General features: G+C 39.6%; 1 protein-coding gene across 1 annotated transcript in view; it reads left to right on the top strand.

Annotated features, from left to right (window-relative positions):
* The window catches only part of FRK (fyn related Src family tyrosine kinase), a 42,880-nt gene extending 30,770 nt beyond the window's left edge, over nt 1-12,110 (top strand). The window contains exons 5-8 of the mRNA XM_067546776.1: nt 2,969-3,127; nt 6,426-6,607; nt 7,777-7,942; nt 10,655-12,110. Of these exons, the coding sequence (XP_067402877.1) occupies nt 2,969-3,127; nt 6,426-6,607; nt 7,777-7,942; nt 10,655-10,866 (719 nt within the window). The 3' untranslated portion in view covers nt 10,867-12,110. The remainder of the gene's footprint in view (nt 1-2,968; nt 3,128-6,425; nt 6,608-7,776; nt 7,943-10,654) is intronic.
* Nucleotides 12,111-18,993: the final 6,883 nt, after the last annotated feature.

Here is an 18,993-nt window from a genome sequence, read left to right as displayed (position 1 = left end):
ACTATGAGGGTGAAACAAGACAATCCCTATGCTCTTGAATGAACTCACACAAGAAAATGATAAAAGACAAAAACAAGTGCGGGTGAACACTTTTCACAAAGTGAGCACTCCATATCTGACCTCTCAGTCCTAGTCCTCAAAGGAAACCTGCACAGCACTTTCAAAAGCTGACCTGGGAGCTTAAATTCATAATTTTGGTAGATACTAAAAATCATGCTCCTAATAAAAACATTGGATTTATGGCTTATTACAATAATCTGTAGCCCACTAACCCCCCTTTTTGTCCTATGACCAGAGGATTATTAATGGGTCACTTCGCCATGAATGGCCCCTTACAATATGTGCTAATTACTTATGCTAAACTATCTGTTCGGTCTTGCATTTATCTGTGACACTCTTAGTACCTTTCCCAGACCAAAAGAAGAGCTCTGTGTAGCTCAAAAGCTTGTCTCTCTCACCAACAGAAGTTGGTCCAATGAAAGATATTACCTCACCCACCTTGTCACCCAGCTACTTAGGCCCATAAGTGGATCTGAGTTTGCTCATTCTCATTAGTGGAGCTTGTTACAGGTATGTTGGGTGCCTGACCTCTTCAGGGGCTAGCCCATGTGGCAGACTCCCAAACTTGCACCTCAGGCAATCTCTCTGATCCTGCCATAGTAGATAGCTCAGATTACTGTATTAATGAGGACAGATTGTTTTTGGCTAAATCCCTGCCTGCTTATTATGATTAACTATAATGCAACAGTTACAAGTTTATGGGGATCGAACAGCAAGGTTTGCTGTTATTTCTACCACTGAAAAATACAAAGTAAGGCTTAAAAGAAAACAAAAGGAGTATATCTAGACGAACCAACAATAGACACTATGTATGCTTCTTCCAGAATCTATATCTATCTATAGCTACATATGAAAAAGAAAAAAACACAGAAAAAAATGTCAAAATCTGGACATTTTCCACCAGCTTTCGAAGCAATCCTTCTCCAGGACCTATCCGTGTTTAGGTAATGCAGCATGGCATCTGGGCACACAGCATGGCATCTGGGCACACTATCAAATCTAAGAGGTAGATGGTTATCCCTCTGAGAGGACGAACTCCATTCCTATCTCTGTTCCAGCTACTATTTTAAACTGGTTAGATCCCACTGGCTGGCTTGAAACAGTTGGGGTGATTTTATGACATGGTTAAATTAGGAGATTTCTTTGCAAATCATCATGTCTTGTCCTATGAGAAGACTCAGTGCAGCCTTCTCTCTAGTAGTAAAGTGACCCTCTGAAGTGCCGTTTGTATAGTGGGATAATTTAGCATTCCCTGAATTAGCTGGTCCTTAATCCAATTTAGGATTTAAAATGGAGACCAGGATCTTGGATTGGATCTGGAACTGAATTTGCAGCTGATGCAGAAGGTGAAGCACGAGAGTCACGTGCTCTTAATTTACTTTAAGAGGCAGAATACCTCATGCTACACAAATTGCAGCTTTTGAATAGTCTTTTGAATAGCCAGCCCCAGCGATAGCATGTTGCAATAGTGTAACTTGAAGATGATAAATAAATGGTGTTAGGTCTGTATCCAAGTGGACTAGTACAAACACATATGTAACTGACAATGATACAAGTATTTTTAGATATTGCTAATATTTGGGCATCCAGCAGCAGTGGCAAGTTGAGTAAAATTGCAAGACTGAACTGATTTAGCCATGAGAAGGCAGATTTCCTCAGTGTTGGGTATGATTGCAGGTATAGATGGTTGTTCCCTCACACAGATATAACCATCTCTGCCTTACTCAGATTGAGATTGAGACAGCTACTGTTCATCCAAGACCCCACTTCCTATGGGCAAAGTGATGAATAGACTTTTGTATTGTCTGCATTGGTTCAGAAGATGTTAAAGTGGCTGCCATCCCCTTATTGATGGCATTTAAACTTCCTGGAACCTCTCCAACCCCCAGTGGCTTCTTATAAACACTGAATAAGTGCAGAGACAAGACTGAACCCAATGGGGCTGCCAGGGAAGATGTGGGACATCAGGGAAGAGGAGCAATTGGCCACCGCACCACTCTGGAGCCTTTATAAGGAATTTCAGAGACAATTTAAGACAACTCTGCCTGCTTCCAAAATTTTTGTTGTGGCATTTTAGTCCCGAGTCAGTGTACAGGATCCAAGAAAGGGGAGGTCAAATATCAAACTGACAAAAAATAAAAATAATAATAAAACGTGTCCTTTAAGAAGGCCTCCAAACCAATCCTAGCCTAGTTCTAGGAGGCAGGAGGCTTTCTCCCTCTTGCTGAGGCATCAGGCTAGGGGAAGTGATGCATAACCCAGTTCATAAAGCCCTTACTTCAGAGCCTTGAGTCAGAGCAACCAACCATATAATCAGAAAAATAAATCTCTAGAGTCCAGGTTAAACTAATGCCCACAACCTACAGCTTGTAATTCCCTCACCTTGCTCAGTTTTCTTTTCCTGTTCATATAGAACAAGGGCAGAGCAGGGTGTCCTTTATTATGTTCAGGAGGCCTTGGTTGTAAGCTCCAGAGTGTCTCTTAAAGGGATAGCACAACCCACCAGTCATCTTTTGGTATTTGGGTGCTTTCTGTGTGGGAGTATTTAAATATTCAGTTCTCTGGCTTTTTGCACGCTAACATGAACATTTCTTTGAGACGGAGTGTACTGTGTGCCTTATTTTATTAATTAAATGTCAGTCTTTCTTTCTTTTTTCCCCCCATAAGAACTAACCTTCACGTTTATAGACCTAGGGTCATAGCACATGAGCTCTGTGCCCCCAGGCAACTGACATGTTTCACTTACTAATTGTTTTTTTCTGCTGCACCGATTCATTTCTCCGATAACTCTGAAGGTTTGTCATGCTGAGGCGCTTTACAAAGAGACAGAAGATAATCTTAGTGATTCCCACAAGGTTGCTGGGCCTTTAACACCAGCTGATATTTTTTTTCTCTGTTCTTGCTTTAGGTTCAATGGATCCGAAGGACTTCCTGAGGGAGGCACAAATAATGAAGAACCTTAGACATCCAAAGCTTATACAGCTTTATGCAGTTTGCACTTTAGAGGATCCAATTTATATTATTACTGAGCTGATGAGACATGGAAGTCTGCTAGAATACCTCCAAAGTAAGCAAAAGACAAAAAACTCATTTCAGATAGTACAGTAGCTTGCAGTTCAGTAAATGTGCTAAATAAGTGCAAGAGTGCGGTGTTCTGATTTAATATGAAGGCTGTAATATTTATTAGGATTGGGGTGCAAATTGACTTGCCAAATGACCTAACAGTAATTTGAGAAGGTGGAGACAGAATACACGTTCACAGTTTTTTACTCACTTTGTAGTGGCCCTGGTGCTTTATGTTGACGCCCTATGCCTCCAGTTAATCAACCTGAGATAAGCAAGTGTAATAGGTGAAAGCCCAACCCTCTTCTCATATGCACATATTTCTAGGTGGAACCTCACCATCATTGATAGAAAAGTAATAAGGAAACTGGGCTGAAATTCATGGAGTTTACATGCCTCTATTTGGGAATAACCTGTGCAGGAAAGAGTTCTGCCCCTTGTTCCTGAACATTTAAGAGATGATGTTGACCACAATGGTAGAGGGTCATCGATAGCCAGGAAAAATGGTAATTTCTAGTGTTTTACTGCTTCTGGCAGTAAACTGTTGTAACTATAGCACAATGGAGCACAGTGCAAATCAGGTGATTGCATTGTCACTGGCCAAATTTCCCCTCCTAGAAATGTATTAATTTTCTTTGCTTTAAACCCCTCCCTTACCCCTCAAACATTTAGGGCAGTGTTTCCTGCACAGTGGTCTGTCATGTTTTACCACAAAGTGGGTTGTATTATAGTGATGGGCAAGTGATCCTAATGTATAGTTTATTAAAGTGCTTTGGGATTCTTCCTGATGAACACTGTTGGATACATTTAAGGTATTATTATTATTATTTATTGAGCTGACACCAGGCAGAGTAATGGTACACTAATGAACAATATTTTCCTATTACAGATAGGAATTAAATTGTCTTAAATGAATGTTTGTGTCAGTTGTGATGTACAGTGGGCCTGTTCTAGCAATCTTGATATTTGGTGAGGATTTACCAAGTCCTGCAGTCTGAAATGGGGAAAATATTTAATATTTAATTTCACACTGGTAATGCATCTGTCCATGAGAATCTCTCCTATTTTTTGTCCATTGAAAAAGACTTTGTGACTGATTAGTGAGATCCTGGTGCATCCCTGAGCTTTCTCTAATATTTCATTTCTGGTAGTAAATTCTTTATAAAAGAGATGATTTTGTCTAAAATTGTTAGTAACAAAGAACAGAAGGAGCTGTCAAATTTTCCTTATAGGGTAGAGAATAAGTTATAGATCAGTTGTGTACATTTATTTGTCAGTGCCTATATTTAGAGTGTATTGTCTCACATTACTATGACTAATTTTTTTCAAAAGCACTTGATAACAAACCTAAATCAACAAGGGCTACGTTGTAAATTTATGATGAGTGATAACTATGGGACACTGTGTAGCTGGAAGCGGCGAGGAAGGGAATTGTGACTCTCAGAATAACATAGAATAACTCCAAAACACATGCATCCTCTTATTCACTCCACTTGAGATATCATGTAGTCCTAAACTGTAACATCAACTCCATGCATGATCTAGTTTCTTGTCCAACATACTGAACAAAGAGTTTGGGTCTGTTGCTATCCACAGATGCAGAACTGCTCTGCGTTATAGAATTCTGCAGCCTGATGACAGATTTTCATGATGTTGTATCATGAAGCTGTAAATTGTCATGTAGCCTGATTTTTCTCTCTGTTTTAAAGGTCATGGCTGCTATTAAACATGTGTGTGGGGGATGAGAAGAGTTTCTGATTCAATAATAGAAGTAAAAAAAGCTCAATGTTGGATTATCATGACAATGAGTTTAACCTCAAGGAGAAAGTAGGAAGGTACATAGGCAGAGCAAATGTTATCATTAAAATTCAGCCTTTTACCTCTTCAGCTCAAAGCATGCGGATGAGCAGGAAATTCAAGGTTGAGAGACTGCAGAGTATAGTGGTAAACAATAGTGCTGAACACTCTTCATAAAGTGCGACTGCCAGGTGCTCTATATTTCAGTCAGATGAACTGCCAGGAGTGAAGAAAGTGATTCAAGGTAGTGCTATCCCCTGTCACTATGTATCAGTGGGAAATCATTAGCAGTAGCAGACTGCCAATTGAAATTGATATTTTTTTCTTTAATGCCAAGGCAGTCAGGAAGGATAATGCACACTCCCAATATAAAGAGAGCCAAACACGAATGGGGTAGCAGCATCTCATTGGAGTATTCAAATTTGGAAAGTTTTTGGAGAAGCGAAATGCTATGCAGATATTTTTTGTATTACAGTAACACCTAGAATGTTTGCGCTTATGCTTCTGGTGCTGTGGGTCTTGGGTTCAAATCTCACTTATGGGGTGGTGAATGTATATAGCAATGAGTTGGTCACTCCTTCAGGGTTAATCATCCTGAGTGCAGAAGAGTCTAAATTCATCTCTCTCTCTCAGCAGCAGCTAATCTGGCCCGATATGCCACAAAAGGCCTGAATCTGAGTCGTAATTGGTAACTAACACACCAGTGACGTCTTTTGGTTCCAGCCTTGCCATTTACGGTCTCAGTTATTCAAGCCAGTAAGGTTCTTTCCCTCACATATTAAGCCAGCCTGCTCTGGTCAGGGGTCTTTTAACACTTGGTTTGAGCACCATCTCTGACTGAGCTAAATTAATATTTCAGGAAACTATGGCTCTTACAAATGTGCAAATGGCACAGATATTGTTGCAGGAGATTCTATGAAAGAAGACATAGCTGAAGGACAACTCAAGGAACCTGATCTCTTAGGTAACATAGCTAACAATAAGAACCACTCAGGTAGATTCTTAAGATAAAATGAGGCTCTTACAATTGACAGTAGTTGGTCAATTTCTATGTCAGACTTGTCTGGGGATGGGGGCTAGTTCTCATATCTGGCCCTGCCTTACCCTCAATTAATCTTTGGTTGCCAGAAGTGAGTACAAATATTAACTGTTAACCACATTTTACGATGGGTAATTTGCCTGTTGGAAAGAGAAATACCTACACTGTCACAAGTAGGTAGGTGCCACTTTGTTGGGAGATATCTCAACTATCAAAGATATCCTCAGATCCAGACTGGGTGATGAATGGGGATTGTATTTCAAGTGGTACGAAACTAACTTCATGCCTTTACAGACGATTGCTTAACTTCTACCATTCTTTAGGACTCCTACTTTATTCCATAGCTTGATTTTCTTGATTTATAGTGGAGATGTGGACCATTCCTTTCAACAGGTGACACATTTAAATAACTTGAGAACTCACTATAATATTTACAATAATTCCACATTCTTTTTCTTTTATACAGATGATGCAGGTTCACAGATCCATCTGCCTGAACAAATAGACATGGCAGCTCAGGTTGCCTCAGGAATGGCTTACCTGGAATCCCAGAACTATATCCACCGGGATTTGGCAGCCAGGAATGTCCTTGTTGGTGAACACAGTGTTTACAAAGTGGCAGATTTTGGACTTGCAAGAGTTTTTAAGGTGGGTTTTGATGAGTTTGGATTTTTCTTCATTTACGTATTAGAATTACCATGAACTCCAGTTGCGCAGAAAAGGGTTCAGAAAACTAGGGGTGTGTCTATATAGCAAACAAAGAGTGTGTTCTTCACTCAGATTAGCTAACTCATGTTAACAGAGCAGTGAAGACCTGGCACCTTGTCTTTTAACTCAGGTTAGCAGCTTGAGTTCAGCCAGCCTCCCCAGAGGCTTTAACTCAAGATGCTAATCCAAATTAAAAGCTGAGTTGCCATGTCTTCACTGCTGTGTTAACCTGAGTTAGTTAACATGGCTGGGGTAGCTAACTTGAGTTAAGAACACACCTTTTTTTGCAGTGTAGACATACCTTATGAAATGATCAATTAATTTAGGACTGGATTGGAACCTTATACTCCAGCCTGGGTAACAGGCAGTACTGGATCCTGAAAGTCACAATCCACTCCCTGCTTCCTTCTTGCTGAAGGGAAATGAGGTATACTAGCCTTTTTTTTTTTTTGCTATGGATGTGAGTCTGTGGGAAGTAAAGGATTAACCTCAGAGAACTTCCATTACAAAGAGAATAATTCTCCATTTATTTTTTGTATATGTCATACTCTTTTTACGTAAACTAATTGAAGCCACCGTGAGCTAATATATTAATATAAAATCACTTGGAGTCTGTCTTTCAGGGCTGAAAACTGGTTGTGGTAATGATCAAAGTCAACAGCTCTTCAATGCCATTAATAAATCACAAAACAAAGATTTCTAAATGCATTAGCTCTTGCTATCACTTCCTATCTTTACTGAAGACCAGACCCAAAGCCATTCTGACCATGTGCCAACAAGATGCTTGTGCTGCTACTTCTGCCGGACTTTTGGAATCTTTTCATGCCAGATTCAGAATTCACAATAGCAGACTATAATTAAGCACAAGCCATTTCAATGCTGGGTGCTCACTTGAAATTACAAATTACTTGAAATTACAGCTTTAGAAAAACTTCTGATTAACAAAGATGTTTCTCATCTATAAGGCCCCTATTCAACAAAGATGTAAGAACATACTTTAGTCCCATTGAGTTCAAGTGCTTGACTGAACAGGGCTGAGTTAAGCATCTGCTTAAGTGCTTTTGCTGAATAAAATCCTAACTTGGCTTTGTTTGTTTTGTATGTAATAGTTAGAAAATGAAAATGTATATGAAGCTAAACATGAAACGAAACTCCCTGTGAAATGGACAGCCCCTGAGGCAATCCACTCCAATAAATTCAGCATTAAGTCTGATGTCTGGTCATTTGGAATACTTCTCTTTGAAATAATCACCTATGGGAAGATGCCTTATTCTGGTAAGTATTTTATTTAAAAAAATATTTTGATGCGGTTTCTTGATTTAAATCTTTTTTCTTTGTTGAATTGGAGGCTTATTCATGGACTAAGACATCTTAAGTGACCTGCATTCAGAGCTGCTGGATGACCAATCTGTGGTTCACAGGCTTAGCTTATTGGCTATACCTCTGGGACACCAGATCAATCAAGTCCACTGCTGAAAGGGATAATGGGAGAGGCTTTTGTGGACCCATGCTTCACGATTACATGGAAGGAGAAGTTCCAGTATGAAATGTTGCATAGGCTCAGCAAAGAAAGAATGTATGAAGAGAGGAAGAGGAATTTTGTTGTTTTCCCAGTCCTGGGCTATTGCCGGGGGGAACCCACATAAAGAGAAGCACAGGCAGGATTTGGGCTAAAAGAGCACTAGCCAAGAGTGGATATAACAATATCAGAGCAGAACATGTCCCCAGTACAGTGGGTAGCGTTCAGGGAACAGTGACTATTACTAGAATGATAGTCTGTTATTTTAATTTGTTATTTGATGAGGAGAACATAGGGGAGGGCAAGAGGCAGAGGAGGGGACCAGGAAGGGGAAATTCCAGTTTATCTTTCCCCAACACACACCCTACACCTGCACAGGCTTTGTCTCTGCTTCAATCAGCAGGACTTTCATTTCAGCTCATCCAAAACTGCCACTCCCTGTGCATGGAGCATTTGCAAAGTCATTATTAGCTTTTTTGATAATGTAATGTGGGGAGGAGGGCCTACTCATGGCTAGAAGGCACTGCCTCCCACTAGTCCTGGTGGTTTGGGGGATTCATTCTGCCAAGCCAACATCCCTTCCAGCAGTTGCACTCCGTCACTTTGTCTCTTCCTCTCTCTGCAGCCCCCCTCTTGTTCCAGGAACTGCACCCTCCTTTTTGTGACTCAGCTCTTCAGCCAACTATTTGGTTTCCCCTTCAGGGAGTGAGTCAAAGCTTCTTTTCTCCAGCAGTCTCAGGCAGTTTTTTTATTCACTGTCCAGGTGCCATCTCTTTAGCAGCTTGTAGGGGAACCTGGGCATACCTTCTACTCTGAGTTCCACCTTGCTACCTTTCCTCGAGCCTTTTCTCTCTCTCCCCACTCCTCTGGGCTTGTCAGCCCAAATTCCCTCCTCCCATGGAGTAACCATAGGCTACCTGCCTCTATAGCCCCAACGCCTCCCTTCTTCCCAGGGAGTGATTGTAGACTACTTCCCTGCAGTTCCTTTCTGTTGCCAGCTTTCTGGCTTTATGAACCCGGCCCACCTCTGGACTTCATCAGCCAATTATTCCTTAGCGCTTCCTGCCTTTCCTACAGGTGCAGCCTATAGGTTAATTGTACTATTTTACCTCTTCAGGCCTTGTGTGGGGTGGACATCCCTCAAAGGTGGGTTTCATTCCGTGGAACAAGTAGCAAAGAAAAGACTCCCCTTGCTGAAAATATAAAGCAAAATAATGTCCATCGTCTTTGCTTTTTGAAAGCACTCTCTGCTTTATGCTTAGCTGGAACATAATCTGTGTGAAACTTCACATTTGAAAATGTAACTCCATGTGCCAATTGTTTGCTTCCTTGATGTCATTTTCAGGACCATCTCCTCAGTAGCCAATCAAGAGAAGAGGTTATTATGAAGATCAGTAGATGCTCTGATTGCTTATGGAATGGCTAGGCAATGTTCGAGATTCAGTAGGTCTCAGTGGCAGTCCTTTTCTAATCTCTTTACCCACTGGCTTAGCTTTTGAGTCAACTGATCACAGGTCAAAGAAGCTTACATGTCTCCTACACACGTACATTTCTCTTACAGTTTCTGACTAGGCTCTCTCCATCAAAACTTCAGAGCCAACAGCTACTCATGACACCAACTCCTCAAACAGTTCTATTGCTTGGTTCTCAGTGACTAAACATTACAATACTGAATGAGGAGTGTCAACACAACATCTGAAATGAGAACTTCTATGACAAGAAGTTTCTCATTGGAATAACTGTTGTTATTTTAGTTGCTTAGCAGGGGGCCTTATGGCAATTTTAGAAAGGTGTGGTTAGAATGCAATAAATTGTCACTGAGCAATACATTGGGAAGGAATTAAACCAGGGGCACTTATTTTCTTCCCTGCCCCACAACCACATTTGGTAACTTCCAGGAGCCTGAGTGCTGCATTTAATTTGCAAAAGGAGTCATGTGTAGCCACCCTTATTTTAATTCAGAGGTTCAGTCCATATTGACAGTAAATTCTGATTTGTAGTATGTTTAATCCAAGTAGCCCAGGATTCTGGGAGTTGTAGTTTCCATGGTCCACATCTGTATTTTAAAGAAAGGGATTGTGTTAGGCGGCATGCTAGTCACTCAGCCACACTTCGGCCATTTTGGGAATAAACATGCACATTTTAATGAGCACAACAGATAAACATCTGCAAAAAATAAACAGATCCTTAGAATTTTTGGAAATTTGGTCTTTAAGGAATTCACATGTGGACTTCCATTTGTGCATGTGCAGTTTTATGCTTACAAATTACTTGCATGAGGTAGTCTTGTGCTCTGTCCTTTTGCATGCACATACACATCCATTTTTACACCCAGTTGGGGTTTTGTGTATGTAAACATTATCATTTTGCATTCACAGGAGATTTGTGCATGCAAAGTCATGTATGCAAAAATTGAGCTACTTTCTGATAACTTCCTCTTGCTTTCTTTTTTTTAAAATGTATTCCAGGTATGATGGGCTACCAAGTAATCCAGAAGCTGGATAAAGGATACAGAATCCCTCAACCAGCTAGCTGCCCAGAGAAGTTCTATAACATTATGCTGGAGTGCTGGAACGCAGAGCCCAAAGAACGGCCCACTTTTGAAACACTGCACTGGAAATTGGAAGATTATGACATGGACCCTACATCCTATATTGATGCAAATGCTTTTGTAAAATGAACCTGTGGCAAAGACTGAAGAAAATCAAATGATCGATTAAATGAGTATGACATAGAGGGTAACTGTGAAATCAATTTAACCTCAAAATATGAGGGAGGAGAGGTTAAATTATTAGATGAAACTAAAGAATTTTATACATTTTCAAGGCTGTGATGATGCTCCAGGGCACTACAGATTTTAATGCCAGCTGTTGTCTTCCAAGATTAAGAAAACTGAAAGGAGAGGGCTTTTTTGTTTGTTTTTTTGTGAAATAAGCTCTCTTCTATTTATTATTTAAATAGACCAAAAGAAAGAGCAGAAAACGTGAGATTCTTGCTCAATAAGACCTGTTGCATTTTACTGTTTACTTATTAGAATGGTTATTTGTTATACCGTAGATTGCTGAAGCTCATCAGCTTGTTTCTATGAAGGAATTTGATTGCTTTGTTGCACAGCGGGATCTGTGCTTTGAGACTTTTCTTTTTTTAAATATCCTGTGTCTATAATGTTGGCAAAGCCATATTAAATGTCTTGATTGTACATGGAGTGCACATTCCTTTGCTACAGAGGACAATGAAACAGATATTGGGAAAAGAATTAAATTAGCTCTTTTTCTGCAATAGCAAAACATGCTTTGTATGCTTTTTATGCTTTGTATATGTGCAGTGTCTGTCTTATGAAATAATCATAATTAGCATTAGTTTACTAATGTTGAGAATCAGATAGTATTACAAAGTTGATGATTTTTTTTATCCATTGAAATGCATAGAGCCCCTTTATAATCCATGAATTTTAAGAATCGTGTAGCTGAAAAGATCTTTTTAAATGAAATCGAAATGAACTTAACATTTTGTAGTGATTCTGTGAAATCCCCAGCCTCAGCTGACTCATTTGACAGCACAGAGGATGATCAGCAAAATGATTGTTTCCCCCCTTCTCTCTTTTTGAAAGATATCTGATGTGTTTTATATAGCATAGGTTGACGTTAGGTCCAGCTTCCTCCGCTGCAGGAAAAGTGAAGCACTGCTGCTCGTACGGGAGTCTGTGCATTGTTAGCAACATTAAAAACAGTTCTAGGAAAATTAGCCAGGCGTATGGCTTCTGCTAAATCCCTAGACCTCAAAGACTTTTTTGTGCATAATTGTGAACTATAATTTTTCCTCCATTTTCAATTATTGAAATATAGAATCCATTGCAGTCTGTAATATTTCTGCAACATATAGTATAGGCACAAAATAGGTATCCAACTATTTTCTCCCAATATCAGAGATATATGATGTCTGACAGGAAAATCCTAAAACAGATATCAATAAATGAAAAGATTCACTAACCTAAAGTTTGTATGTCTTTCATTGCTTATTCTCTCTTCTTTTTATTTTCTTCTTCCACATCAAGCCTATTTACTCCATTTCACTACCACCCACTTTTAGCCTTTTTCAAAAAACTATTTTTAAACTCTCCTTTCTCTTCTCTTTGTCTCATCTCCTCTTTTCTTGGAGAGCAGCATCTCCTTCTTTTCCACATGTACCCCATTCTCTTTTGTCAATCCCAAACTCCCTCCTTTATTATATAGTTTCTTTCCCACTTCCTCCTTTCTTTCTCCCTTTTACTTTTGTATTCTCTCTCTATCCTCCTTTCTTTCCTTGTTTTTAACCCCACTGTCCCACCGTTATTTAATACGAATTACATTTGTAAAGTACTTTACAACATTAACCAATTAACTGCCATAATATTCCTGTGATGTTGGAAAGTATTGCTATCCCCATAGAAGGAAGAAAAGGTTAAGTGATTTGGCCAAAACCACATTGGAAGTCAATGTTGGCACTGGGATGGAATACAGTGTAGTCTCATGATGATGTGCCACCCCCCTCTTTGTAACAAGAAATCACACTTACTACTCAACAGTGAAACAAGCTCACCTACTGATTAGTGGCCAGCAACCAGATGGAACTTGTTATGACCACAGCACCATCAGCCCAGGGGACAGTCCCACTAACCATAAAGTCAGTCCATGGTCCTTACAACCATGAGTTTAACAGGTCTCAAAGGCCAGCCATGCACAACTTGACTTTGGGTAGCCTATTATTTTTCAGGAAGAAAACATCTCTGACAAACTTTCAATCCTGACAAGGAGGTATATTTTGGGGATGATTTTCACACTGAAATAAGTTAGAAACATTTTAATTAAAAGCTGAGTTTTCCCTTGACGTTTATAGAGTTGTAAAATTCAGAGAGGTCCTTGGCTTTGGACTTCCTTGGCCCTATAGTTTGAGGGTCTTAACCCCTAAGGACGTTCATGTTATCAAGATGAGATCAAATGGGACATTTAAGACTTATTGGAATCTTAGCTATAGAAAGCACCTATATTAGATAACTTTTACAGCAAATGACAAAGATTACAGAAGTTCTATAGCAAGGGAGTTATTACATCAAACTCTCTCAAAGAGAAGAAAACCTAAGGCAAGGAATTAATTGTCATAATTCAAAGTTATATCATCAAATGGGTCCAAATCTTCTGTGCTAGACAGTGTAGTTCGCTTGAAATGGACAACTTCTCATACTATCCTTAAAAACCTCAATTAACGGCTCAGTATGTCCAAAAAAAGCACTTACATGTAGCAATCATGTAGTTACACCAACACAGGACCATGAACTCAAACTTGTAATTTCCATCCCCTTCCCAGATATGCACACTATAGAGTATCTTACTGGCACCATACTCCAGTTCTCCCCCGCCCCCCCCCAAAAAAACAAAAAAAACCCAAAAAACCCCAAAACTGGAATGTCACTGCTGTACAATTACACCCCAAATAGAGTTTTTATTTATGAAATGTCTATTTAAAACAGTAAAAATCAATATTTTTCCATGATTTTGTTTAACTTAGTTTAAGTACACTATAGGCCTAAGATTTGTGTAGTTGTCTAAAGCTTACAGTTAGTAGAGAAATTGTGCACTTCACCCCTACTGTACTGCCTGTCACAGAGGATTTTGAATGTGCTGGGATATAATAACTTAGAAAAAGCAAAACTGTGAACATTTCAATATATAGCAACCCTTCTTCCTGATTGGGGGTGGGGGTGGGAAAGAGGTATGGGGATTGTACTGCATTTCTGAAGAGATGATGCTCTAGCCACACCATAACAGTCTTGATTTTGTGTCATCTTGCTAGTCTGCGCTTAAGTTTCCCTCAGCCAGAGCACTGAGTTGGTGACAGTTCATTTGGCCCAGAGACATTTCCTCAGACACTCCATGTCCTGTGGTTGCAAGGGTCTGGAAATTGGAGCACTTAGTTTGAAGCCACAAAGTAAAATTTGGCTTTGGATCAAACTTCAAAGGTTGAGGCTGCTCATATGTTTGTTTCTTTGAGATGTAATAATGTGCAACTTCCTAAATGTTTAAGGACTAGACTGGTTGAATAGTATGCCAGTCTATGAAAATTCCATGGAAATCAATGGGCTTACTTGGGAAATAAGGTGGGATTCAACATAAGGATGGCAGAATCTGCTCCTAAGCATGTGCATTTATTCAACTAAAAAAGACTGAATATAAATGACTTGATTCTCCACAGCCTTGCACCTTCTGTAGTCATTTATACCTGTGTGAAGTGGCTGTGACACATTACCATTTTAATTTAGCTCCATTTTTCACTATTACTTAGAAAGTGAAAGGTAATGGAGAATTAGGTCCCAAAGAAATAATAAAATATAGAGCAGTTTAAAACATTAAAGCTTTGCTATCTACTCTTTTTCTCCATTTTTCTGTAGGCCCAGTTAATGTAGCTGATCAACATGTGACCCTTCCATGCCTAGGGTAGCCAACTGTTAATGCTAAGGTCAGGGCAGTCTGTAAAAGGAGAGCAGATTATCCCAGCCCTGGTGGGTGACACTTAAGTCAGTCTTCCCAATCATCCACAAACAGTGCTTCTGATTTCCCATACTGGCTATCAAGAAGCCAAAATAAAAATATACACAGCCCCCTTTACTGCATTTCAGTCTCTGGCTTCCAATCAGCCACCAGGTCCAATAAAGAGACCAGTTATTTAAACTCTATGCTCTTTACTAAAAAGGTTCCTTCTGACCCCAAAGGGTCAGCCACAGTACCAGATCAACATAAGTTTGAATCTTACCTAAAATACCACACTACCAGCCAATCCTTTAGTAACTAAAACTAAAGGTTTATTATAAAAAGAAAGGAACAAACAATAAGAGAAATGTTAAAGGATTAGAGCAATCAGATACATACAAATGATTTGAAAGTCCATATACATCAGGTTTCTAGAAGAATTGTGGAGTTTGCAGGCTTATACAGTCCCTCTGGTATACATCCAGTACTTGGATGGGTCTCAGTCCTTTGTTTCACAGCTTCAGTTCAGTTGTAGATGAGCTGATCCGTTGGTAGTTGAAGCTGAATCCCCACTGAAGACAAAATGGATTCCCAGGCCTCTGCCTTATATATCCTCTGACCCCTGCCATGCTGTTTGTGAAATTTTACGGGAACCAAAATGGAGTTCAGAGTTACATGAGCAAGTCCTGGTGACCCATCAGGTATACCTCTGGCTTTTCCCCCTGGGTCCCTTGCACCTGTGAATGTCTCAATGGGCCATTAAGCAGGCTATTGTTCTGCCACCACCCTGTCTAGGGTGTTTCAGACAGCACAATTTGAAATACAGATATATCAAATATATCCATAACTTACATTACTCATATAACACATGAACATAAACATTATCATCTTACTTAGCACATTATAGCCTTTCTAACAGTACCTGACTTGGCATATCTTACATGAATTACTATGATTTTGACACACTGATGTCAAACAATATACTAAATGCTCCCCCCCCAATCCAGCCAGCATGACACCCCCAACGCGAGACTGGTGTAGAAGGGAGTAATCAGAGGTCCTGAATACACCTCAAGGGCCCCCTTTATTCAGCCAGTGTGACAGTGGTGATCAGACTTTGATAGAGATCAAACCTGCTTAGTTGTTGTGTAGGCCTAGGCTGAAATCCTCCTATCAGATTGCTTCCTTAATCCAATCCATTTCATAATAATTTGTATTTATATGACAGATACCAATTATATCCAGAGTTCTTCTCTGAGACTTGATTTAAATGGAACATCAAGGTTAGCATTTCCAGTTATAGTGCACACTAAAATGGGGTTAACTTATTGCACTTGATTCTTGAGGCCTTTTATGTTCAAGGTTCTGCCAAACCAATCTATTGCACTTGTTTTTGCCTGATGGGTCATAGAGGGAAAATAATGGATTCAGTTATGAGAAACAGTAATAGATTTTTTTTAAACAGACATAAATTTCTATGTTTAGATCGAATAAAGGGATCAGGAAGATATAAGATGAATTTTTCTACAATAGACTAGCTCTTGTAAAATTCACATAACATAAATTGTACTGAGAACCTTTTTATGTAATGTTTTATTTATGTAATTCAGGGATTTTTTTAAAGAACTAAATCATTTCATGCAGTCATTCAAAAGCTCATTTTGACATAAGCTTAAAAATTTCCAGTCCAGTAAGATGACTCCCTAGTTGTGTTTTGCTCTGTATTCCTCAAAAAACTATGGAGGAATGAAATCACATTTTCCACCCTAAATATCATAGAGGCTGTGAACTTTATTTCTGATTCTTATAGAAAAGTCTTTGGACAGATGACCTGCATTCTAGAGCATATGTAGGAAGTCTCAAAAAGTTCTGATTGTGGCTTGGTTGCATCATTACTTCTAACACAGTAAATATAGCTGAAAATAGGCATACATGTGGGAAGAGAAGGAACAGCTCCAATATTACAGTTGGTGTCTCTATAGTTTTCTGTGATTGTTAAAATAGAACTAGCGGTCCATCAAACTGAGAAACACCTTTAGTTTTGCAGTAAGGAACAGAGAGTTTGGTAAAGAAAAAAAAAAGTGGGGCCTTGGATACTGACCCTAATATCTTCCCTTTCAGAAACAAAAGGAGTGGGTGGATGAGGTTCTGTGGCCTGCAGTGTGCAGGAGGTCAGACTAGATCAGTGCTTCTCAAACTTTTTAAATGGAGCCCCCCCTCCGCCCCCCGTGGACCTTTGTCTAACAGTCTCGTCCCCCCTTCCTCTAAATCTCATCCCGTTCCCCCCTTCTGAAAGGGGGGGGGCCCTTTCAGAAAAAAAACAAGGGTGGCTTTTTCTGCTCTGTAGGCCCAGTTTTTTTCCTGAGGTGGGGTTTGGGGGAAGGGGGGACGTGATTGTTTAGGGGGCGCTTCCCACACTGTAGACCCTAACAATCATTTCCCCCCCTTCCCCCAAACCTCCCCTTTCAGAAAAAAATCCAGGGCCTACAGTGCGGGAAGAGGTGAGTGCAACAGCAGCAACACGAGGAGCAGCGGCAGTGGGGAGTAGCGAGCACCGGCAGCAGCGCAGGAAGCAGGAGCAGCAGCAGCAGTGCAAGGGCAGCAGCAGCATGGGGAACGTGCCCGGCCACAGCCCGGGGCTGCTGCTGCTGCAGGAGGTGGGCGGTGGTGGCTGCTTCCATCTCTGGGGAGCATGGAGCTGGACTGGCTCTGTCCCCTGCTCCGCACCCTCGCCCCATGATCCCTCTTGTGCCCCCCCCATTTTGCGAACCACTGGACTAGGTAATCATGATGGTCCCTTTGGCCTTACAGTCTATGAGTCTAAAAGGGAAAGGGGGAAAGAAAACAAAGAAACGAAAAGAATGAAAGAGTCTGTCATTTCTTTTTATTGAGCACGTTTCCATCTGTTGGAAGTACGCATGGGGATGAGAAATTAGGCCAGATAATAAAATATTACTGATGCCATAAGAAGCACTGGAGCGCCATGTGGAATTGGTTACATTTTCAGAAAAAAGAAAAGCATATTGCACTGTATATTTCTTTCCTGGCATTCCTTCGTAATGAGCGTCTGAATATGTTGACAGTGCATACCAGATATTTTATTTGTCTGAATATACTATATAATTTAAATGTATAACAATAGAAATGGCAAAATGGATTTATTTTCTGTCTGTCTCTCCAGCTAGACATGAATGCCATCCTCTTCATTGTAGCACCTAATTTTTATTGTTCTCAATCTGTTTTATTATTCATATTTTTTCCTCTTAGTTTTTTTGTTTCCTGTTTTTATAAACATGGGTTCTTCTTTCACTCAAAATTTTATTTATTTATTTTCTTTCAATTTAGTGGAAATAGAAAGCATTCCTATATGGGTTTTGAGTATCCTGCCAATTGTTTATAATTATAAAACCATCATACATTATCCTTGACTCTCTCCTCCCTCAAACAGTAGCATGTAATCAGACACTAGACCCATGATGCACTAGAGCTGGTTGAAATTTTTTTGACCACCATTAGTGCATAGTTCGAATGGAAGAGGTTCCCGTCAGAAAATACAGTTTTGTCAAAATCAGACATTTAATGGTACATATTGATTTTTACAAAATTTTCCCTGCAAAAAATGTCTTAATCATTTTGAATTTATTATTTAATTTTGATAGTGTTGAAGCATTTTGTTTTGACTTTTTAATTCATTTTGGTTTTACTTTTGATATATCAAAATACCAATTTATATTATATTTTATATTTATATTCAATACTTTATATGATCTATTTTAATGTTATTGAAATAAAACATTTTATCTTATCAAAATAAAATTATTTGACACTATTGAAATGAAACATTTAGATGTTTCTGAATCATAGGTTTTTTTGAATTCCACAGAAATTTTCGAAAATTCAACTTTTTGTCCCAATATGGAACAAAAACAAACTTTGAAAAGTTGGAATTTCCACTGGAACAGAAAATCCATTTCTCAATCAGCTCTATTATGCACTCGGCTGCATTTCAGCCCCACTATCTCTTTTTAAAGGTCAGGTGAAACAAATACACCTTACACCTGAAAGTTGTCAAACCCAAGCTATTTTGGACCAGGATCAGGAGAACATTCTAAAATCCTAATGCCTGTATTGAGAATACTTTGGCAGCCCCCTACCCCAAGGGTGATCTAGCATCAGTAACTTCTGTGATTGGAATTTGTAGCAATGTATGGTGGGGAGAGAGGCAATCTCTCAGGTAGGCTGGTTTTGATCCAAACCAACCCCTTAACTTCTGTCTGTGAGCTTACACATAAGCAGTTGTCATG

This window comes from Emydura macquarii, unplaced genomic scaffold (genome assembly GCF_026122565.2).
Source record: "Emydura macquarii macquarii isolate MOO-44397 ecotype Brisbane River unplaced genomic scaffold, CSIRO-AGI_Emac_v2 contig_1146, whole genome shotgun sequence".
NCBI lineage: Eukaryota > Metazoa > Chordata > Testudines > Chelidae > Emydura > Emydura macquarii.
This window is presented reverse-complemented; position numbering and strand designations above follow the sequence as displayed.